At 45.1% G+C, this 24,446-nt stretch overlaps 1 protein-coding gene across 1 annotated transcript in view; it reads left to right on the top strand.

Moving 5' to 3' along the window:
• The window catches only part of LOC111967426 (ensconsin), a 49,739-nt gene that overhangs the window by 17,401 nt on the left and 7,892 nt on the right, over positions 1-24,446 (top strand). Inside the window, exons 3-10 of the mRNA XM_023992432.2 lie at positions 180-261; positions 3,823-3,986; positions 5,302-5,410; positions 6,206-6,286; positions 7,703-7,807; positions 10,648-10,758; positions 11,276-11,374; positions 18,938-19,056. Of these exons, the coding sequence (XP_023848200.2) occupies positions 180-261; positions 3,823-3,986; positions 5,302-5,410; positions 6,206-6,286; positions 7,703-7,807; positions 10,648-10,758; positions 11,276-11,374; positions 18,938-19,056 (870 nt within the window). The remainder of the gene's footprint in view (positions 1-179; positions 262-3,822; positions 3,987-5,301; positions 5,411-6,205; positions 6,287-7,702; positions 7,808-10,647; positions 10,759-11,275; positions 11,375-18,937; positions 19,057-24,446) is intronic.

Raw genomic sequence — 24,446 nt, 5'->3', positions numbered from 1 at the left:
AAGAGAGATTTATGTCGGTGCACAGATGGACAATCTGCCTGTCAGGTGATTCACTCAGTGACACTGCAGCTCATTATAATCCAAACAACGATGCTCCACACTGTCCAATTTCTCCACCGCATGTGTGTGAAGGTGAGCGTGTTCCCCTTACCTGTGTGTGTGTCTGTGTGTGCATGCAGTCATTGAATGGTGCTGCACTAAGGATAGACGAGCGTCTTCGTGTGGCGAAAGAGAGACGAGAGGAGGCCGATAGGCAGCAAGGTAGAGCTCAGTCCTAATGGTGGTTCAGAATCCAACAGGAACATTCTAGTAGCGGTCTCAGGAGACCTGTAACACCATCCTTTTAATGGGCCCAGTCTCTGACCTGACGTTTCAGCCTAATTTTTTTTAACCTTTATTTAACCAGGTAGGCTAGTTGAGAACATTCTCATTTACAACTGCGACCTGGCCAAGATAAAGCATGCAATTCGACCTACAACAACACAGTTACACATGAATAAACAAAACATCATATAGTAGGGGGGAGTCTATTACAGTGAGTGCAAATGAGGTAGATAAGGGTAAGGAATAAATAGGCCTGGTGGCAAAGTAATTAAATATAGCAATTAAACACTGAATGGTAGATGCGAGAAATGAATGTGCAAGTAGAGGATACTGGGTGCAAAGGAGCAAGATAAATACAGTAATGGATGAGGTAGATAGATGGCTTTTACAGATGGGCTATGTAAAGGTGCAGTGATCTGTGAGCTGCTCTGACAGCTGGTGCTTAAAGCTAGTGAGGGAGATATGAGTCTCCAGCTTCAGTGATTTTTGCAGTTCGTTCCAGTCATTGCAGCAGAGAACTGGAAGGAAAGGCGACCAAAGTAGGAATTGGCTTTGGGGTGACCAGTGAGATATACCTGCTGGAGCACGTGCTACGAGTGGGTCTGCTAGTGCTGAAGTGAGCTGAGATAAGGGGGCTTTACCTAGCAGAGCCTGTAATAACCTTAGCCAGTGGGTTTGGCGACGAGTATTGAAGCGAGGGCAACCAACGAGAGCGTACAGGTCGCAGTGGTGGGTAGTGTATGGGCTTTGGTGACAAAACGGATGGCACTGTGATAGACTGCATCCAATTTGTTGAGTAGAGTGTTGGAGGCTATTTTATAGATGACATCTCGAAGTCAGGATTGGTAGGATGGTCATTTTACAGGGATGTTTGAGCATGAGTGAAGGATGCTTTGTTGCGATATAGAAGACGATTTAATTTTGAATTGGAGATGCTTAATGTGAGTCTGGAAGGAGAGTTTACAGTCTAACCAGACACCTATGTATTTGTAATTGTCCACGTATTCTAAGTCAGAGCTGTCCAGAGTAGTGATGCTGGACGGGCGGGCAGGTGCGAGCAGAGTGATCGATTGAATAGCATGCATTTAAGAGCAGTTGGAGGTCACGGAAGGAGAGTTGTATGGCATTGAAGCTCGTCTGGKGGTTAGTTAAGTGTCCAAAGAAGTGCCAGAAGTATACAGAATGGTGTCGTCTGCGTAGAGGTGGATCAGAGAATCACCAGCAGCAAGAGCGACATCATTGATGTATACAGAGAAGAGAGTCGGACCGAGAATTGAACCCTGTGGCACCCCCATAGAGACTGCCAGAGGTCCGGACAACAGGCCCTCCGATTTGACGCACTGAAATCTATCTGAGAAGTAGTTGGTGAACCAGGCAAGGCAATCATTTGAGAAACCAAGGCTGTCGCGTCTGCCAATAAGAATGTGGTGATTGACAGTCGAAAACCTTGGCCAGGTCGATGAATACGGCTGCACAGTAATGTCTCTTATCGATGGCGGTTATGTCGTCGTTTAGGACCTTGAGCGTGGCTGAGGTGCACCCATGACCAGCTCTGAAACCAGATTGCATAGCGGAGAAGGTACGGTGGGATTCGAAATGGTCGGTAATCTGTTTGTTAACTTGGCTTTCGAAGACCTTAGAAAGACAGGGTAGGATAGATATAGGTCTGTAGCAGTTTGGGTCTAGAGTGTCACCCCCTTTGAAGAGGGGGATGACCGCGGCAGCTTTCCAGTCTTTGGGAATCTCAGACGATACGAAAGAGGTTGAACAGGCTAGTAATAGGGGTTGCAACAATTTCGGCAGATCATTTTAGAACGAGAGGGTCCAGATTGTCTAGCCCGGCTGATTTGTAGGGGTCCAGATTTTGCTGCTCTTTCAGAACATTCGCTATCTGGATTTGGGTGAAGGAGAAATGGTGGGGGCTTTTGCGGGTTGCTGTGGGGGGTGCCGGGCAGTTGACCGGGGTAGGGGTAGCCAGGTGGAGCATGGCCAGCCGTAGAGAAATGCTTGTTGAAATTCTCAATCATAGTGGATTTATCGGTGGTAACAGTGTTTCCTAMRCTCAGAGCAGTGGGCAGCTGGGAGGAGGTGCTCTTATTCTCCATGGACTTTACAGTGTCCCAAAACTTTTTTGAGTTTGTACTACAGGATGTAAATTTCTGTTAGGAAAGCTAAGGCTAGCTTTTTCAATCTGCCTGTGTATTTGTTCCTGACTTCCCTGAAAAGTTACATATCACGGGGGCTATTCGATGCATATTGATATTAGAGAGAGGCATGTGTAGCCAAGTGAACATATGGGTCCAGTAAATGGTTGGGCTCGCTGGGGATTCAGGAAGTTAGCAGGCCGGTGCTAGCAGATAGTAGGCCGGTGCTAACAAGCTAGCAGTTAGCAGACTGTGGCAAGCAGACCGGGGCCAGCAAGCTAGCAGTTAGCAGACCGGGGCTAGCAGTTAGCAGACCGGGGCCTTTGAGGGACGTAGCAATGGAGGTAAGTCTGTTTTTGCCTCTTCGTGCGGTGACGTCGATAGACCAGTCGTGGATTAGTAGGGTTCCAAGTTGCTCCAGGTAGCTAGCAGGCCGGGGTTAGCAGAATGGGCCTTCAGCGGACGTCACGCCTGAGGGGCCTGTTGGAATCCTCGGGCAGATTATGTCAGTATTCCAGTCGTAGAGGATCGGTGGGGTTCCGTGCCCCGTACAGTAGAAGGGGTCCGGATATTGTAACCCAGGAGTGGGCTTCGGTGGTAGCCRAGGAGCCCTAGCCAGGCTAGCTTCAAGCTAATTGGTGCTTGCTCCGGGATGGAAACGCTAGCCAGGAGTAGTCACCCGGGATTACGGTTAGCTAGTTGTGAAGAACCAGATGAAAATGTTCAGAGTCTGCGGTAGGAATCCGGGGATATGGAGAGAGAAAAGTAGGTCCGTTATGCTCTAGTTTGAGTCACGTTGTACGAACTGGCGAGAGCTTTCCGAGCTAAAGGTTAGCTGATGACCGCTAGCAGTGGTTTCCTGACTGAWAGCTGGTAGGTAGTTAGCTGGCTAGCTTCAGTTGAGGGATTCCAGATCCGAAGTAAATAGAAATACTTTAGAAAAAAAACAGATCCACGCCACATTGGGTGAGGCTGGTTGCAGGACAGTATTTAGAAGTTCAGGTTTAGGAAAATATTTTAAAAGATATGCGAAGAGAAAGATAAAAGATATATATATATACAAGGGACACGACAGGACAAAGACAGAGACGTCTGACTGCTACGCCATCTTGGATCTGGATCTAATCAAATCATTGGATTAGCAACATACACAYGTACATACATTGCAAGTCCTCAGAGGCATTTCCTGTTAAGACAGGTAATGCCTTCTTTAGAGTGTAGAGGGACTTTACTGGGAGATTTAATGAGGTGACCTCTGGGCTGGTCACAAAGTAAACAAACCAATGTGTTTTCCCACCTTTTTATCACCACACCCTTTCACGCTAACCCATACTTGCCCCCCCCCCTTCTATAGCTACGAAGGAAACTCAGATCCTGGAGCGGGAGCGTAAGGCCAAGCTGCAGGTGGAGCGTCAGATGGAGGAGCGCCAGAAGAAGCTGGACGAGCAGCGCAGGAAGGAGGAGCAGAGACGCTCGGCCGTGGAGGGAAAGAGGAAGCAAAAACAGGAGGAGGAGAAGGTACAGGCCCCTGGGGTCATCCTCAACACCAGGGCGGCACTGCAGATACAGCTTGTATTATTGGGATATATTCTAGTCAACTCTTGGTGTATGCAGTGCTGGGCATGGAACTTTTTGGMCCACCAGCTACTGTGGCAGGTAGATGAGAAATATTTTCTTTCCGCTACAATTACWGCTGCATTTATTTTGGCGATAAATGTGCTCATACTTTACTTAATTCTTATTTATTCGCTAATGCGAGTGAAATGCTTGCACTGTGGGGCCCAGACCACCCGCCAYCGTGACTGGCCGAATTAGACATCTTATCTTGATGTCAACACCGACCCGCATTTGGCAGGTGTTCATTTTAGGCCCTGAGATGCAGTGATTTGGGAATGATACAAATGTGTCTGGACCAGGCTATGCAGATGTACAAGTAAGCAAGAAGAATGTATTTCAATTGGTACTGGTGAACTTAACTCATCACGAGGTGGTTATGCTCAGGTCTGTGGTATTTTATGGTGTAGCCTAATTGGCAGAGTTAATGCTATGTCTCGGTTAGAGTATGGGTGAAGAACTTCAGTAAAGTCTGCATACTTTGGTACGTGTTATGAATGAAACCATATCCTGTTTTAGCTACTTTTCATGGGCGTCTGCTGCAGGAAGCTCAGTCCCTCAGAGTTCTTATTCCAGACACTTTGTTATTAGTGGCCTGCTGTTTTTCACCACTACAGCAACGGCCCCAGAACAATTTAGTGTTGGTCGTGACATCTGAAAGATTTCAGAATTTAAAAGATATTATAGGGATATGTGTCTTTGTTTCAAAGCAGAACAGACAATTTGGCTTGATCGTTCTCAAATATGAKGTTATCTGACATCTTGTTTGTCTCTCAAAATGATCTCCCTCACTTACCCCTTCTCCCATCACTATGGTCATATTGTAGTGAACTGTTATTGTCAGCTAGTCAGACAGAAAATGGCATTTCACCTTGAGTTACCTCCTCAAATCATTCTGGGACATATGTTCATGTTGTCATTTTTGTCCCATTATCTGTTTGACCTTGTTTATTTTGGTTTGGGAGACCAAGATTATTTCTGAATGACTTTGCATTCCGCCACTGTGCCCATCTCTCTCCGTATCTCTCAATCTCCCCCTCTCTTTCTCCTCTCCATTCCCCCCTCTCTCTCATCTCTCGCTCCCTATCCCCCCTCATATCTCTCGCTCGCTATCCCCCCCTCTCTCTCGCTATTCCGCTCCTCTCTCTTTCTCGCTCCCCCCGTCTCTCTCCTGGTCGCTTTCTCTCCCCTCGTCTCTCTCTGTGTGTGTGTGCTGCAGGAGCACTATGAGGCGGTGATGCGGCGGACCCTGGAGCGCAGCCAGAGAGTGGAGCAGAAGCAGAAGAGGTGGTCCTGGGGAGGGGTTTCAGAGTCAGACAACCGACCTGGTAAGGAACCCTCCATCAAACCATTCCCACTCTGCTCTCTATACCATATAGATAGGACTACAAAATGTGTAGGACTCCACGTGTGTGTGTGTGTGTGTGTGTGTGTGTGTGTGTGTGTAAGAAGTTTCCGTTTCTGCTTGTCTGACAGCGGGACGCTGAATGACACAAGTCGGTTAAACTTGCTGTTGCATCCTCACATTGACTGGCTCGTTATTGGTTCTCTGTCAGCTGGAGTTATGTTGATTGGCTCTGTGTTTCTCAATGTTTTCTGTTTTTATTTGAAGTCTGACTGCCTTTAGTTAATGAAGCATACTATTAATGTGTAGTGACATAGCTGCCTCACTGTATCACAAACATTTTTTAGTTTTTGTTTCAGGCAAGGCATTTATTGTACATATAGAAGCAGTTTCCCAGTAATAGATTACACCTAGTTCTGGATTTAAAAACTTGATAGAAGATAGTCTCCATTTGAAAGTGCTTTTCAGTCCAGTTGTGCTTAATCTGTGTCAGGGAATCCGGCCCATACTGTATAAAACCAATGTACTTAGTATAGGTCCAAAATATGTACGTTATCAGTCCATTTATTTGACATTTCTGTGGTCTGATCCCATAGAGCCTCATCCAAGTCTTATGATGTGAGCCTGTTTCCCAGCAGCTGTGTTGTGGGCTCTGATGGTCAGAGAGGTGAATCTATTGATGTTTGTCAGTCAGCCCTGTTCCTCTTCCACTCTGTCCATGTGGGGGGGTTCATGTCTCTTCTGCCCTCTCCCTGCTGAGACCCTTTCTCACCCACAGGAGACRCTGACGCAGGCGCCTCCTCTCCAGTAGCTATAGTTATCTCCCCCGCGTCTCCAGAAAAGCCCCCCAGGACTCAAGGTGCTGGTTGATACCTGTACTATACCTACAGTACAGTAGCATGGACTGGCACTGTTATGTTAACCACCAGCCCTTTTCTTAGTCACTCACTCCCTCACTAATATCTTCCTGTTCTCCCAGGGATGGGTTGAGGTTGCTTGTATGCACAGATCTAGGATCAGCTTACCCTCCCCCAATCCTAAAATGAACCGTCAGGAGGGGAAATGCAAGGCTGACCTTAGATCAACATGTAAGGGGAACTTTACTGTCGCTTCTGTCCCACATGCCTTGGGCTCGCTGAATGGAAACGCAGCCTGTGGACTTCCTCTCCTTCTTTCACTCTCACTCACTCTAGCACTTCCAGGTCAGCTGTCACATGGAGGCACTGAGCTCTCTGAGCAGCACTGCTGTTGACTGTTTCACGCATGTGCCAACTAATGTCCACGTTCTCTTGACTGTTCACCTGTGGTGTCTATTCAGTTATTTTCTGGATTTTCAATTCTTTCCACTAACTGCTGTGCCTGGCTAAGAATTGGAATGGCTTTGGTCTGGCCCTTGATGTTCATGTATAAAGAATGTATGAAGTAAAGATGCCGGTGTAATGCTATTTGCCAAGCAATGTCGGCACTAAAATATGCATCAATATTCAGAATTTCCTTAGATTGATCAATAGTGATGMGGGGAAAAATCTGTACAGTTACATCGCAATATTATTTCAATCCTATGACTTCTAGTATCGAATTATATATTTTTTGCTAGGTAGCATTAGCTAGTGCGAGTCGGCTGTATCTGCGCCAAAACTGTTATTTTTCATCCTATGGCTTGTTCTCCATCTTTTTAAATAGTGAGCTAACATGTTGTGCCTCACTTTTATATCCATGGCTGATCAAAAACTCATGCTCTCTTGTGTCTCTGCAGCAGACATATAGGCTGCATTTAAACAGGCAGCCCAATTCTGACATTTTTTCTACTAATTGGTCTTTTGACCGATCACATCAGATCTTTTTCAGAGCTGTTCTGATTGGTCAAACGGCCAATTAGTGAAGAAAGAAAATCTGAATTGGGCTGTCTGTGTAAACGTAGCCATAGTAAGCAATATGTTTTGGAACATCAAATTACAGTATCTAATCACAATACATCTAGAATCGTGAAAATCACAATACATATCAGCACCGAACTATCGTGATAATATCGTATTGTGAGGTCCCTGGCAATTCCCATCCCTATTGATCAATAAAACATTGCCCCACCAGTGCAGTATACCATAGACATGACACTAAATGAGTGTTGAATATTAGCTGCAGGCAGGACATTCGGACACTGCAAGACCCCTGCCCCCTATCTCCCTCTTTCCTCTCCCCCACGCCCAGTCTCCTAGTGGTCCTCCTGTATAACTCCCTCGTCCCTCCCTGTCTGTCTGTCCCTGCCTCCCCTTAGCTGACAAGCGCTCTACCTCCACAATGAACCTGAAACAGCCGGCCGATTCTGGCATCAACAAGCGCCTGTCCTCCTCCGCCACCCTCATCAAATCACCTGACAAAAGTAAGTCCCTACCCACCCTCATGCCCAGCCACTGTCACAGTTGTTGTCAACCTTGTTGACCCTCTTCTTCCTATGTCCAGGAACTGAGTGACAAGCCGATCAGAGGAGCATTAAGAGACTGGTAAACAAATGCTGTGGCTCGCTGTCTCTGATCTCAACCAATGACAAACCCAGCATGAACTTGTGATTCCATTGCATCCATTTAGTGCTCCCTTCCACTTTTTAGTGCACTTTGTGACACAGGGAAGTGTCTCAGAATCATAAGGAGGGGTGCCAAAGTATCAGTAATCTGTTTATGATCTTCTCTCTCTCTCCTCTCCTCTTCAGTAGTCATTGTACTGTACCTTCCTTTCTTATTCTAATGCAGTTCATCCTGATTAGATTCACAAGGAATTGCACTGTTTCTGACCTTTTGAGAAGAATCATCATTCTGGGTCCAATCTAGGCTTATAGCGTATATACAATATACCGGGGTATTTTGAAATACCGGTGGTATGATTTTCAATACTGTCCCTATTTATTATTTTAATGTATTTATTTATTTTTATTCACAAAAAATCAATTGAGCCAGTCACATGGTATGCTTGTTTATAAAGAGCACGTGGAGCAAACTGACGTTTTCTAACGTGACGCCCACTGTTGAGCAGCACAAGAGAGGTGATCACGTTGCGCTTTAAATTCACTACTATTGTTTTCCGCCTAAATATCTTAAATTATAGTTATAACTCTCAAAGTGCTAAATCATTTTCTCCAGCTCAGGGCTCCAGTTATGCATTTGGCTTGCTAACTTGCTAGGTATAGGTGGCTAGCTTGCAAAGTCAAACTTCTGGGTTACAGCAGAGACAATCAATCCCCTCCTGGATCAATTGTGAGTAGCCTTTTGACATAGTTTKTAATTTGGGCTGGGTTGTCTGTCCTTGCATTTACTTTATGTTCTCTTGTGCTTGTTAGCATTTAGGTAGCGTCCGCTATTGCAATTTGCTAGTACTTTTGTTCTCATCAATATATACAGTACCAGTCAAGTTTGGACACCTACTCATTCAAGGTTTTTCTTTATTTTTTACAGTTTTCTACATTGTAGAATAATAGTGAAGACATCAAAACTATGAAATAATACATATGGAATCATGTACAGTTGAAGTCGGAAGTTTACATACACTTAGATATTCCAAATACATGTAAACTCAGTTTTTTCACATATTCCTGAATTTAATCGAGTAAAATTCTTAGGTCAGTTTACTCACCACTTTTATTTTAATAATGTGAAATGTTCAGAATAATAGTGAGATGATTTATTCGCTTTATCTTTTTTACCATCAATCAGTGGTCAGAAGATTCGTACACTCAATTAGTATTGGAACCATTGCTTAAATTGTTTTAACTTGGGTCATAAGGTTATCTGGTGCCTCTATCCCAAGCTTCCCACATAAGTTGGTGGAATTTTGGCCCATTCTCCTGACAGAGCTGGTGTAACTGTCAGGTTTGTAGGCTCCTTGCTCGCACACGCTTTTTTCAGTTCTGCCACAAAATGTTCTATAGGATTGAGGTTAGGGCTTTGTGATGGCCACTCCAATACCTTGACGTTGTTGTCCTTAAGCCATTTTGCCACAACTTTGGATGTATGCTTGGGGTCATTGCGCATTTGGAAGTACCCATTTGCGACCAAGCTTAAACTTCCTGACTGATGTCTGGATGTTGCTTCAATATATCCACATAATTTTCCTCCCTCATGATGCCCATCTATTTTGTGAAGTGCACCAGTCCCTCTTTATTCTTTTTGCAACAAAGCACCCCCAGCAACATGATATGTGCCCCCCATAGTTTCACGGGGATGGTGTTCTTCAGCTTGCAAGCAATCCCCTTTTTCCTCCAAACATAACAATGGTCATTAATGGCCACACGATTTCAAACAAATAAAAAGAAAAAAAAAAAATATTTTGTTTCATCTAAGACCTAGAGTACACTTTCTTGTGACTTTTGTCCCCATGTGCAGTTGCAAACCGTAGTCTGGCTTTTTTTATGGCTGTTTTGGAGCAGTGGCTTCTTCCTTGCTGAGCGGCCTTTCAGGTTATGTTGATTATAGGACTCGTTTTACTGTGGATATAGATACTTTTGTACCTTTTTCCTCCAGGATATTCACAAGGTCCTCTGCTGTTGTTCTGTGATTGATTTGCACTTTTCGCACCATAGTACGTTCATCTCRAGAAGACAGAACGCATCTCCTTCCTGAGCGGTACGACAGTTGCATGGTCCCATGGTGTTTATACTTGCGTGCTATTGTTTGTACAGATGAACGTGGTACCTCCAGGGATTTGGAAATTGCTCCCAAGGATTAACCAGACTTGTGGAGGTCTCCAATTTATTTTCTGAGGTCTTGGCTGATTTCTTTTGATTTCCCCATGATGTCAAGCAAAGTGGCACTGAGTTTGAAGGTAGGCATTGAAATACATCCACAGGTACACCTCCAATTGACTCAAATGATGTCAATTAGCTTATCAGAAGCTTCTAAATTCATGACACCATTTTCTGGAATTTTCCAAGCTGTTTAAAGGCTCAGTCAACTTAGTGTATGTAAACTTCTGACCCACTGGAATTGTGATACAGTAAATTATAAGTGAAATAATCTGTCTTTAAACAATTGTTGGGAAAATTACTTGTGTCATGCACAAAGTAGATGTCCTAATCGACTTGCCAAAACTATAGTTTGTAAACAAGAAATGTGTGGAGTGGTTGAAAAACGAATTATAATGACACCAACCTAAGTGTATGTAAACTTCCGACTTCAACTCTAAAGAGAGATGGCTGTGTCACAGCTTCATGGGTGTCTCGTTGTCTCTCAGGTGCTCGTGTGAGGAGTTCGTCACTGAACCGGTTGCCTAGAAACAACAAAGTCGACCTAGACACTCAGCCCACTAAGGAAGGCAGACAAAAGCTTCAGGTGGAACAGACAGGTGCATATTAAGCCCCCCCCATACACCACTATCCTCACCCAACTCAGCCATCCTCTTCATGCTCCACACTCCATTTGATAGGTCTGAGCAACCGTTGCCTGATGTGGCTCTGAAGCTTTTGACAACGCCCTCATTCCGCACAGGAAACGAGTGCCTATAGAGATTAACATATTTGATCTGGAGAGTATTACGTGTCTAGACGTTTTTTGCTTGTTAGAGAAACAAATATTTTCTTTAAGCCTGAATAGTTGGCAGATGCAGGCTATCGTCATACAGTACCGTGGTGCTAGACATCATGCAGCCCTCTATCGAGAGAGAGCAAGTAATCAGATTATGGTCATAGTGTCATTTTGCCACACAGTCCACTAACGTAGAATTCAAGGCATATTGATTTGTACTGTAATGAGAACAAAATTACTCGTAATGAAATCCATGTGTTTCGTGAGGCCCTTTTGTGGGAAATTGCTCCTGCCCCCTCTGTCCTTGATAGGCTGTAACCCCACTCTCCTGTCTGTAGGCCCCTCCCTGATGAAGAGAAGCTCCTCCCTGACACGCGCTGGGGGGGGCAGAACGCCGACCCCCTCCAAGCTCGATAAGGGGACGTCAGATGACCAAGGTGGCTAGCATGAACCAAGTTTATATTTTCTTGTCCTTGTCTGCATTACTCGGGCCTCCTCCTTTTGTAATAACAAGCACGCATCTCCTCCAACATTTGTCTGCTCATTCACTTCACTCATATTCAGCTCCTAGTACTGATTTGTATGTGCAAGCTAGGGAGGTTTAGGCAGTTCAGGCTACTGTTGGTGCAGTGATTGTAAAATGCCGCAAGCTAGGGATTTAAAACTTCCAAACCGGCCTTCGTTCCTTTCCTCCACTCTTTCCTCCTCTCTCTCTATAGGTGTGCTCTTTTCCAGCCAACACRACACCCTCGACTGCCCCGAACTCKTGTGCRTTTGTCTGTCCCTGGTCTCTACCAGGGGTTCTCTCTGGTGCCTCGTGTCACTAACTCACCCTGCTCTTTCTCTTACAGATCTCTCCTGTATTGTTGCTCGCCTGCTGTGTTTAACTCCCAGCTAATCTTGTCTTAACCTCCCCCCTCCCACCCTCTCTCATTTCCTTTTGCGCTGCATAAGCCCCGGAAATGGCTCCTAACTACACAATCGTTTTGGTTTGTTGTCTCATCGTTGTGTTAGTTTGTTTTGCCTGCGATGACGTTTGTCCAAGCGATTGAATTTGGACACATGGCTGGTCTCTGTGCAACCGCGCTTGTGTCCTCGGTGCCATCCCACTGTAGCTCCTAGGTTATCGAGAGAGCCTGACTATGGCCACTGACACCGTCCTTGTTGACGAATGATGGTGCTACTCGCTACTTCACTGTGTTGTATTCTCTGTTATTGGCTAATGTCTGTGTAACCATATCGCCACCTGTATCAACGTATCGTTTACTGTATGGCTCGTGTGTTAACCATATCGCCACTGTATCCAACATACTGTCTTTCTGTACTAGTGGCTGTGTTACCATATCCCACTGTATCCAACTACTGTATTTCTGTTATGTATGTACTGTGTTAACCATATCCCACGTGCATCCAACATACTGTATTTCTGTTACTCGTATGGCTGTGTGTGTTAACCATATCCAACATACTGTATTCTGTTACTGTATGGCTATGTGTTACCATATCCACTGTATCCAACATACTGTATTTCTGTTACTGTATGGCTATGTGTTAACCATATCCCACGTATCCAACATACTGTATCTCTGTTACTGTATGGCTATGTGTTAACCATATCCCACTGTATCCAACATACTGTATTTCTGTTACTGTATGGCTATGTGTTAACCATATCCCACTGCATTTAACATACTGTATTTATGTTACTGTATGGCTATGTGTTAACCATATCCCAACTGTATCCAACATACTCTATGTTGGGTCAGTGTTCAAAAGTGTCTGTATTTAGAGTATTCTCATTTACAGGGCAAATAGTTGCTCAGTGATATGAGACGCCATGAACTGTTTAAACATCCTTTAGCCTTTTTTTGTTTATCAACTCAATCTTTGAATCTCCCATACTGAGAGGAATCCCCCAACGAGCCATCCATGTCTGTCCTTAACCTGGATCCTTTCACTAACCAGACAGGGAAAACTCTCCCATCCCCAACCGTTCCTAACCACGTTCCCTGGCCGACCCTGACCTCCAATCCYTCTGGAGCTTCACAGCTGGCTCCATGCTTTAAGAGGCTGGCCCACTCTACATCTAACATGAGTGTCTACCACAGATGTCCCCTCTCTGTCAGGGAGCCTGAAGGAGGCCTCGACGCAAATCCCTTTATCCAAAGTGCCAAYCAGGAATATAGAGCAACAGCCGATTACTTTAACATTTCTGTTTATCGACCTTTGTTACTGGGATACTGGGCTTCCATAGGAACCAAGGGGGAACTGTAATCCTTCATTTCGTGAGATCAAGAGCTCTTGGTTTCTACTGTCAGACTCCAGGTCTCCTGCTAATATGTACCCCACTGTCTATTCACATACAGTGCATTCTGAAACTATTCAGACCCCTTGACTTTTTCCACATTCCACGTTACAGCCTTATTCAAAAATTGATTTTCCATCATCAATCTACGCACAATACCCCCTAATGACAAAACAGATTTAAGATTTTAGCAAACGTATTAAAAATGTAACTGAAATATCACATTTACATAAGTATTCAGACCCTTTACGCAGTACTTTGTTGAAGCACCTTTGGCAGTGATTACAGCCTCAAGTCTTCTTGGGTATGACACTACAAGCTTGGCAAACCTGTATTTGGAGTTTCTCCCATTCTTCTCTGCATATCCTCTCAAGCTCTGTCAGGTTGGATGTAGAGTGTCGTTGCACAGCTATTTTCAGGTCTTTCCAGAGATGTTCAAGTCCGGGCTCTGGCTGGGCCACTCAAGGACATTCAGAGATTTGTCCCGAATCCAGTCCTGCATTGTCTTGGCTGTGGGCTTAGGGTCGTTGTCCTGTTGGAAGGTGAACCTTCGCCCCAGTCTGAGGTCCTGAGRACTCTGGAGCAGGTTTTCATCAAGGAACTCTCTACTTTGCTCCGTTCATCTTTCCCTCGATGACTAGTCTCAGTCCCTGCCGCTGAAAAACCTCGCCACAGCATGCTGCTGCCACCACCATGCTTCACCGTAGGGATGGTGCCAGGTTTCCTCCAGACATGACACTTGGCATTCAGGCCAAAGAGTTCAATCTTGGTTTCATCAGACCAGAGAATCTTGTTTCTCTTGGTCAGAGTCTTTAGGTGCCTTTTGGCAAACTCCTAGCGGGCTGTCATGTGCCATTTACTGAGGAGTGGCTTTCTTCCACCATAAAGGCCTGATTTTAGAGCGSCTGCAGAGATGGTTGTCCTTCTCGAAGATTCTCCCATCTCCACAGAGGAACTCTGGAGCTCTGTCAGTGACCATCGGGTTCTTAGTCACCTCCCTGACCAAGGCCCTTCTACCCGATTGCTCAGTTTGGCCGGGCAGCCAGCTCTAGGAAGCAGGGATGCAACTATTCACCTTTCAGCGAAATTCASCGTTTTGAATCCAAAATAGGTGACCTACGTGATTCGTGTAGATCCGATGAGAAGTTTTTTGGGGTGACTAATGGCTGTAAGGAACGAGTGATGCGCGTTTGGAGCAATAATGACTGTATKCAAGACTCAGCCAATCGTTCACATAACAGAATACAGCACGCGACTGAAGAGAGAAGAGACAACCAATGTGCTAGTTACAGCATCAGCGCGTTCTGAAAGAGCTGGGGGAATGGCAGTTTATCAGCTACAGCAGCGCGTCCGCTGAACGATAACGGAGAGGTTGGMGAGAAGCCTGACCACGGAGACGGGGGTGAGAAGGTGATGAAGCATACTTCATGAGCTGTAACTGAAAAACAGCTGGCATTTGGATCGACGTCTACTATAGAGGCCACTATAATGGAGCAAAAATAGAATGTTTGTTTGTTTCATTCTGTTTCTACTTTTTATTTATTTATCACAAGTGCAATATTTAGGTGATTGTGTGTGTGTGGTCACACGCATTCTATTATAAAGGCTGTCATGGCTAACTGCAATATTAGTGTATTGTTTTTTCCTCAAGACTTGAGTGTCATTTGCTGTCAAGTCTAGGCAAAAATAACATTGGATTGCTTTCTTTTTGTTTTAGCTGTGAGTTAGGTTCACATMAACCACTTTTTATTTTACACAGAGACTGATCATGTAGATCATATTCTTTGTTGTTTAATTAGTTAAAGCCTGCATTTCCCCCTAGCAGGGATGTTTTGCGTGTTTCGGTGCAACAACAAAAAAATTGCCTTTTTGGGCCCTCACCAGTTTGCATCCCTGAGGAGAAGAGTCTTGGTGGTTCCAAACTTCTTCCATTTAAGAATTCTGGAGGCCACTGTGTTCTTGGGGACCTTCAATGTTGTTGACATTTTTTGGTACCCTTCCCCAGATCTGTGCCTCGACACAATCTTGTCTCGGAGCTCTATGGACAATTCCTTCAATCTCATGGCTTGGTTTTTGCTCTGACATGAACTGTCAACTGTGGGACCATAGGCAGGTGTGTGCCTTTCCAAATCATGTCCAATCAATTGAATTTATCACAAGTGGACTCCAACCAAGTTGTAGAAACATCGCAAGGATGATCAATGGAAACAGGCTGCACCTGAGCTCATTTTTGAGTCTCATAGCAAAGGGTCTGAATACTTACGTTAAGTTATTTCTTTTTCTTCTTRTTTTTTACACATTTGCACAAAAAAATCTACAAAACTGTTTTTGRTTTGTCATTATGGGGTATTGCGTGTAGATTCATTAGGAAATTGTTTTATTTAATCAATTTAGAAAAAGGCTGTAACATAACAAAATGTGGAAAAAGTCACGGGGTCTGAATACTTTACAAATGCGTAGTGGGCAGGGCCTAGAGTTACCATCTTGGTTTGGCAATTTCAATGTAAGACTTTAAATCATTGTTCGATCCAATACAAAACACTGCTATAGTCTGAACAGTAGAAACCATATACTTTGAGCCCTTACCTCCATGTTCCCTGTCTGTCCTATCCACCCCATAGCACACCCCCTTTCTTGTTTGTGGGCTGAGTTCACTAATACCCTTTTTACCCCCCAGCATTCCCTCTGCACCAGGAACACACCTTGATTAGACCTCATTTGTAGTACTCTTCAGTTTCTTGACACTCACTCTGGGTRTGTGTCCCAATACTCTTTCCTGGTCTTGTCTTCATTCCCACTGGGTGAAAGGACTAGGTTTCCTCTAGGACTCACTTTAAGAGTATTGAGACACAGCCTTGGTTTCTTATGTGGATTCTCTCCTGTTACTGGTTGAAATCATATGGTGACCCCCCCCAAATCACGCCCCCCTTCCGCCCCTTTCTTTGTGTTGACCCATGTTCCGGCCGTGTAGCTCGCATGCCCCTGGCAAGCCCCGTGGACGGAGGGTTCCTCAGTCGCCTTCTCACCCCCACCCAGGCCTCACTAGCTAGGAGCAAGAGCACCGCTGCCCTGTCGGCCGAAGGAGGCGATGCCCCAGGTAACCCCCACAGAGGAGACCCCCTGTAGACAGTGAGGACCCAGCAACACACAGGGACCCACCCAACTGCTGTCCTCCATTATATCACTAGATACAGTATAAGATAATACCACCTCAATCTAAATCCCTGCCCCCATTACATCACCAGTTAATAGCTATAAATCACACATCCCAGGTCCCTACTATGTCCCTAGCTYTATAGACATATCTCTCTCTAGCCCAGGTCCCTACTCTGTCCCTAGCTGTATAGACATATCTCTCTAGCCCAGGTCCCTACTATGTCCCTAGCTGTGTAGACATATATCTCTCTAGCCCAGGTCCCTACTATGTCCCTAGCTGTATAGACTATATTCCTCTCCTAGCCCAGGTCCCTACTATGTCCCTAGCTGTATAGACATATCTCTCTCTAGCCCAGGTCCCTACTATGTCCCTAGCTGTGTAGACATATACTCTTCTAGCCCAGGTCCCTACTATGTCCCTAGCTGTGTAGACATATCTCTCTAGCCCAGGCCCTACTATGTTGTATAGACATATATCTCTTCTAGCCCAGGTCCTACTCTGTCCCTAGCTGTATAGACATATATCTCTCTAGCCCAGGTCCTACTATGTCCCTAGCTGTGTAGACATATATCTTCTAGCCCAGGTCCCTACTATGTCCCTAGCTGTGTAGACATATATCTCTCTAGCCAGGTCCTACTATGTCCCTAGCTGTGTAGAACATATATCTCTCTAGCCCAGAGCCCTACTATGTTGTATAGACATATATCTCTCTAGCCCAGGTCCCTACTCTGTCCCTAGCTGTATAGACATATATCGCTCTAGCCCAGGTCCCTACTCTGTCCCTAGCTGTATAGACATATCTCTCTAGCCCAGGTCCCTACTCTGTCCCTAGCTGTATAGACATATATCTCTCTAGCCCAGACCCATGCTACTGGCTAGGCAAAACCTTTTGAAGAAAACTGGCCCTTTTCTGGTAAATTTGTTTTTGTCGTGGTTTGTTGTCCAAAGGTGGCTAAAGGCTATATCACTGTTGATTGGGTCCTGCTTGCTCAGTGGTACATGTCTTGAACAGAATGTGCTATCCAGTAAAAGTACACTTGAGATCACAAGGTTGTGCATACATATGTAGATGGGCGCCACACATACAGGTGCAGGACCTGCTCACATGCTCAGACACAAAACAGCTAAGACACAATTGGTTGGGGTGTGTGTAGAGTCTTGTCTGGGAGCTGGTTCAGTGTCTGAGGAGCCTTGGGAATCAGAGTTCATGCTGGGTGGCTTTGCACTAAGCTACTTTCTTGTGGGCCCTGAGCAGCGTGCAGCTGGTTGCCTGAGAGATTGAGTGTTTGTGCTGGTAACTGGTCAATGAACCCAGGGAGCTGGAGACTTGCTAGACGGTAGTAAGAACCGGAGTCTCAAACCACAGACCAGCAGTTTACTCTGGCTCTGTATGAAAGACTTATTCATTAGCACCCTTATAGAGGGGCTAGCTCCTGGAATACGCAGGGTTGTAGCTGATGTACATAATTCTCTGTGAAGGATTTGTCCTATTCAACTTTMTTTTTTTTTWTTTGGATTGGATTCAAGCTGGATATAATATTGTGTGGCATTGGCATACTAGACTAAGCCCCCAAAACTAAAAAACAGAAAATGCTAGAAAGCCTGAAATGACACAAAAAATATGAAGGAATAGGGATGGGAATTTTGCAAGGGACCTCATGATACCATATTATCAAAATACTTAGGATACGATGTATTGTGATTCGATATTCCAAACATTTTGCTCACCATATGTCTGCTGCAGAGGGACAAGAAAACCATGAAAACGAGTTTTGATCAGTCATGGAAATAAAAGTGATAAACAAATTGGCTCAAATATATATATATATATATACACTGGCGTTTTGGTGCAGGTCCAGCCAGTAGAGCAATAATATTGTGACATTGTCAAAAACAATATTGCTATATATCTCTCGCTCTCTAAATGTTTATCCCGACATGTAACTATCAATTTTTCCCCCACCCAACACCATGAATGAATACTAGAAATGAATGCACTCCAGCGTGCTTGAGTGTTGCTATTGGATTGTGATGGTTATGGGTGTTTTATAGACTAATGTGTGTGTTTGTGAGCGCTGCCAGCGTTTTCTGCTTTGATGTGAAGATTTTGTGATGGTGGTGGGTTGTATGTGCGCTGTGTTCAGTGTCTGCTGTGGCGGTGTGCTCATTGCCGGGTTGTGTCGATGTGTTTTGCTATGAGCAGCACCGGAGCTTTGGCACCAATCAGGGGATGCCAGTCTCTGTCCTTGCTTCTCTCTGGCTCCATTCTCCAGCCCTTCCACTTCCAGTTTAGCCCCAATGCTTCAACAACCAACAGTGTGCTACCATAATCTAACAATAGGTTGTTTTGTGCTCTTATCCCCCAAACCATCGTCTTCCTCTCTTTCTACTCTTTCTCTCCATCGCTCTCTTTTTTTCCCCCATGCCTCTGCTTTGCTCACCCAACTCGGCTGCTTCTACCCGTGCTCCCATTGGCTGGTTTCCCTGTGCTGCGATGACTGTGTCCTTTACCAGAGTGTCACCTGTGTCCTCGTTCAGCCTCGCCCAGCCCCCTGCACCTGATGCAGCGAGGACCCGTGCGCAGCCGCAGCATCGACCGGCAGAAGAGCACCACCCTGCCCACCTCGGCCTCGGCAGACCAACTGAACCCCTCACTGGTGAGACGTCATGAATCTATAAGACACAGAATTAGCATTAATAGAATGAACAAATTGAAGACAGAATTAGTAGAGGCGCATACGTAGACATCTTAGAACTATTGTGTTCATGTGCATGATGACAAACTGTTAATGGGATGTGATTAGGTCTTGTCTCGACTGTTTCAATTTTAGCGACTTAGCAGTCAGCTATGCGTGCGTAGTTTCTGTGTTCTTAGCAAGTACAGTCCCCTCCCAGGTCATCAAAAATGAATGAAGGAGACAGTGGAAATGTAGATCATGTAAAGGTGTGTGGGTTGTCTTTCCCAGAAGCCCTTTGGACACCAGGATTAAGTTACAGGAACAAGGTGATAACACTCTCGCCAAACCTGCAATGATGTTGGACAAAATAACCCCAGTATACAAATGTCACTCAGTTATATGCGTACATCCTCTATAATTTGCCAGTCAAAGCAGCCCTGTGGGTTATGCATCCATGATACTGAGCTGTTTTCGCTCAGATTAAATTAAATTGAATACCTTCATTGTCCATTGGGGAGAAGACCATTGTTCACTAGAGAATTGCTTTTTTCACTGTTGCTGCATTAGAGATGTTTACCAAACAATTCAGTAAGACGAGGATGCCACTACTACATTCAAGTGTTTTAGCCCCCAAGTGGATTCATTGGGCATTAGCAGCGTCATGTTAGCCTCGAGACATGCTCCATGCAGCCTGAGGCAAGCTTTGATTCGTTCAGTGTCCTCCACTGCCTGGCTCTCTCGCCCTCTCTGTCCTTTCTCCATGGTCCTCCATGGATATGAAGGAGCGCCTTTGTCACAGACAGACGGACAAAGGAGCCCACAACAGGCTGAGTACAGTTGGAGTGGCTGGCTGTGGCTGGTTCAGGCCATGCAGAGCAGGACAGACAGACGGAGCAGGCAACACCCTGGGCCTATCAAATCAAATTGTATTTGTCACATGAGCCGAATACAACAGGTATAGACCTTACAGTGAAATGCTTACTTACAAGCCCTTAACCAACAATGCAGTTTTAAGAAAAGTAAGTGTTAAGTAAAAATAATAATAATGTAAATAACAAATAATTAAAGAGCAGCAGTAAAATAACAGTAGCAAGGCTATATACAGGGGGTACCGGTACAGAGTCAATGTGCGGGGGCACCGGTTAGTCGAGGTAATATGTACAGTAGGTAGAGTTATTAAAGTGGCTATGCATAGATAGTAAGAGTAGCAGTGGTGTAAAAGAGGGTAGCCCTTTGAGCTGTTTAGGGGTCTTAAGGGTTTGGGTAGAAGCTGTTAAGAAGCCTTTTGGACCAAGACGTGGCGCTCCGGTACCGCTTGCTGTGCGGTAGCAGAGAGAACACTCTATGACTAGGGTGGCTGGAGTCTTTGACAATTTTTAGGGCCTTCCTCTGACACCGCCTGGTATAGAGATCCTGGATGGCAGGAATCTTGCCCCCAGTGATGTACTGAGCTGTACCCTCTGTAGTGCCTTGCGGTCGGAGGCTGAGCAGTTGCCATACCAGGCAGTGATGCAACCAGTCAGAATGCTCTCGATGGTGCAGCTATAGAACTTTTTGAGGATCTGAGGACCCATGCCAAATCTTTTCAGTCTCCTGAGGGGGAATAGGTTTTTTGTGCCCTCTTCACAACTGTCTTGGTGTGCTTGGACCATGTTAGTTTGTTGGTGTTGTGGACACCAAGGAACTTGAAGATCTCAACCTGCTCCACTACAGCCCCATCGATGAGAATGGGGATGTGCTCGGTCCTCCTTTTCCTGTAGTCGACAATCATCTCCTTTGTCTTGATCACGTTGAGGGAGAGGTTGTTATCCTGGCACCACACGGCCAGGTCTCTGACCTCATCCCTATAGGCTGTCTCACTGTTGTCATCGGGAAAACGTAATGATTGTGTTGGAGTCGTGCCTGGCCTTGCAGTCATGAGTGAACAGGGAGTGCGGGAGGGGACTGAGCACGCCCCAAATGTTGAGGATCAGTGTCGCAAATGTTGTTACCTACCCTTACCACCTGGGGGCGGCCCGTCAGGAAGTCCAGGATCCAGTTACCAAGGGAGGTGTTTAGTCCCAGTGTCCTTAGCTTAGTGAAGCGCTTTGAGGGCACTATGGTGTTGAACGCTGAGCTGTAGTCAATGAATAGCATTCTCATGTAGGTGTTCCCTTTTTCCAGGTGGGAAAAGGCAGTGTGGAGTGCAATAGAGATTGCATCATCTGTGGATCTGTTGGGGTAGTATGCAAATTGAAGTGGGTTTAGGGTTTCTAGGATAATGGTGTTAATGTGAGCCATGACCAGCCTTTCAAAGCACTTCATGGCTAAAGACGCGAGTGCTACGGGTCGGTAGTCATTTAGGCAGGTTACCTTAGTGTTCTTGGGCACAGGGACTATGGTGGTCTGCTTGAAACATGTTGGTGTATTAGACTGTCAGGGACAGGTTGAAAATGTCAGTGAAGACACTTGCCAGTTGGTCAGTGCATGCTTGGAATACACGTCCTGGTAATGTCTGACCCTACGGCCTTGTGAATGTTGACCTGTTTAAAGGTCTTGCTCACATCGGCAGCGGAGAGCGTGATCACACAGGTCATCCAGAATAGCTGATGCTCTCATGTATGTTTCAGTGTTGCTTGCATTAGAGCGAGCATAGAAGAAGTTTAGCTCATCTGGTAGGCTTGTGTCACTGGGCAGCTCGCGGCTGTGCTTCTCTTTGTAGTCTGTAATACTTTGCAAGCCCTGCCACATCCGACGAGCGTCGTAGCCGGTGTAGTACGATTCAATGTTAGTCCTGTATTGACGCTTTGCCTGTTAGATGGTTCGTCAAAGGGCATAACGGGATTTCTTATAAGCATCCAGGTTAGAATCACGCTCCATGGAAGCGGCAGCTCTGCCCCTTTAGCTCAGTGAGGATGTTGCCTGTAATCCTTGGCTTCTGGTTGGGGAATGTATGTACAGTCACTGTAGGGATGACGTCATCGTTGCACTTATTGATGAAGCCAGTGACTGTACTCAATGCCATCGGAATAATCCCAGAACATATTCCAGTCGGTAGTAGCAAAAAAGTCCTGTAGTTTATCTGCTTCATCTGACCACTTTTTTTATAGACCGAGTCACTGGTGCTTCCTGCMTTTGTTTTCACTTGTAAACAGGAATCAGGAGGATAGAATTATGGTCAGATTTGCCAAATGGAGGGAGAGGGAGAGCTTTTGTTTGCGTCTCTGTGTGTGGACTAAAGGTGGTCTAGAATTATTTTATTTTTTCCCCTCTGGTTGCACATGTTGATAGAAATGAGGTAAAACTGATTATTTATTTATTTTCTGCATTAAAGTCCCTGCACACTAGGAGTGCTGCCTCAATGAGTTTTCCTGTTTTCTTATGGCCTTATACAGCTTATTGAGTACGGTCTTAGTGCCAGCATCGAGTTGTGGTGGTGAATAGACAGGTACAAAAAATATAGATGTAAGGTCTCGAGGTAAATAGTGTGGTTTACATCTTATCATGAGATACTCTACCTCAGGTGAGCAAAACCTTGAGACTTCCTTACTTTTAGATTTTGTGCACCAGCTGTTGTTTACAAATATACACAGACCTCCACCCCTTGTCTTACCGGAGGCAGTTGTTCTATCTAGCAGATGCATCGTAAACCCTGCCAGCTGTATATTATTCATGTCGTCGTTTAGCCACGACTCGGTGAAACATAAGATATTACAGTTTGTCCCGTTGGTAGGATATTCGTGATTGTAGCTCGTCTATTTTGTTATCCAATGATTGTACATTGACTAATAGGACTGATGGTAGAGGCAGATTATCCACTCGCCACCGGATCCTTTCAAGGCACCCCGACCTACGTCCCCAATATCTCTGTCTCTTTCTCATACGAATCACATGGATTTGGGCCTTGTTGGGTGTCTGAAGTAAATCCTTCGCGTCCGACTCGTTAAAGAAAACATCTTGGTCCAGTATGAGGTGAGTAATTGCTGTCCTGATATCTAGAAGCTCTTTTCGTGTCATAAGAGACGATGGCAGAAACATTATGTACAAAATACGTAACAAATAATGTGAAAAAACACACAATGGCACAATTGGTTAGGAGACCGTAAAACGGCAGCCATCTCCTCCAGGCACCATTATGTTATCTCTCAATAGCCTGAGGTGGCTTCTTCCCCTTGGCTCTTTTCCTCCACTAACTGGACAGGGGAAGCAAATTCCTGGTAGGTAGCCGCCATCTGGTTTTGACCTAGTCCGGCCATCTGGTTTTGACCTAGTCTGTGTTTCCAGATCAGCAAGGATGAATGAGGAGATAAAGAGATGAAGCCACTTTAGACTGTTGAGATGCACCCTTGAGTGTCCTATTCAAGGAAAAATAGTCAGGGAGAGATTGCAGAGACAGACTCATGGGTAGGTATCTCCCCAAGGCTTGAGAGGACAGTGCTGAGCTAGGGTATGTGAAAATGTATGGGCTATCCAGAGTGCACATTAAAGGGAGACATGACGCGGGCAGACAGGCCAGTTTCTTTGTGTGTGTGGATGAGACGGCACTCCCTCATATAAAACCATCCCTCTCGTCCAGTCCAGTTTCAACTGTTCTGCCTGCGGCTATGGAACCCTGACCTGTTCACCGGACGTGCTACCTGTCCCAGACCTGCTGTTTTCAACTCTCTAGAGACCGCAGGAGCGGTAGAGATACTCTTAATGATCGGCTATGAAAAGCCAACTGACATTTTCTCCTGAGGTGCTGACTTGCTGCACCCTCGACAACTACTGTGATTTTTATTATTTGACCATGCTGGTCATTATGAACATTTGAACATCTTGGCCATGTTCTGTTATAATCTCCACCCGGCACAGCCAGAAGAGGACTGGCCACCCCTCATAGCCTGGTTCCTCTCTAGGTTTCTTCCTAGGTTTTGGCCTTTCTAGGGAGTTTTTCCTAGCCACTGTGCTTCTACACCTGCATTGCTTGCTGTTTGGGGTTTTAGGCTGGGATTCTGTACAGCACTTTGAGATATCAGCTGATGTAAGAAGGGCTATATGAATTTGATTTTGATCTCCTCACAACTCCTCTCCTCACAGTAGAATGATCATACATGGCATGCACTTTGTCTAGTGTGCTTTGTGAATGCTTTGAAAGCTATTTCTACTAGTGGTTGACCAATTAGGATTTTTCAACGCCGATAACGATTATTGGAGGACCCAAAAAAGCCGACACTGATTAATCGGCCGATTAAAAAAATAAAAAAAAATAATAATAAATAATAAAAAAAAAAATATATATATATTTTTTTTTATTACTTTTCTTTAAAAAATATATATATATATATATTAAATGTTTTGTTCTTGTTGGAATTATTATATGTATAATATATATATTTGTAATAATGACA

This window comes from Salvelinus sp. IW2-2015, linkage group LG8 (assembly GCF_002910315.2).
Source record: "Salvelinus sp. IW2-2015 linkage group LG8, ASM291031v2, whole genome shotgun sequence".
Lineage (NCBI taxonomy): Eukaryota > Metazoa > Chordata > Actinopteri > Salmoniformes > Salmonidae > Salvelinus > Salvelinus sp. IW2-2015.
This window is presented reverse-complemented; position numbering and strand designations above follow the sequence as displayed.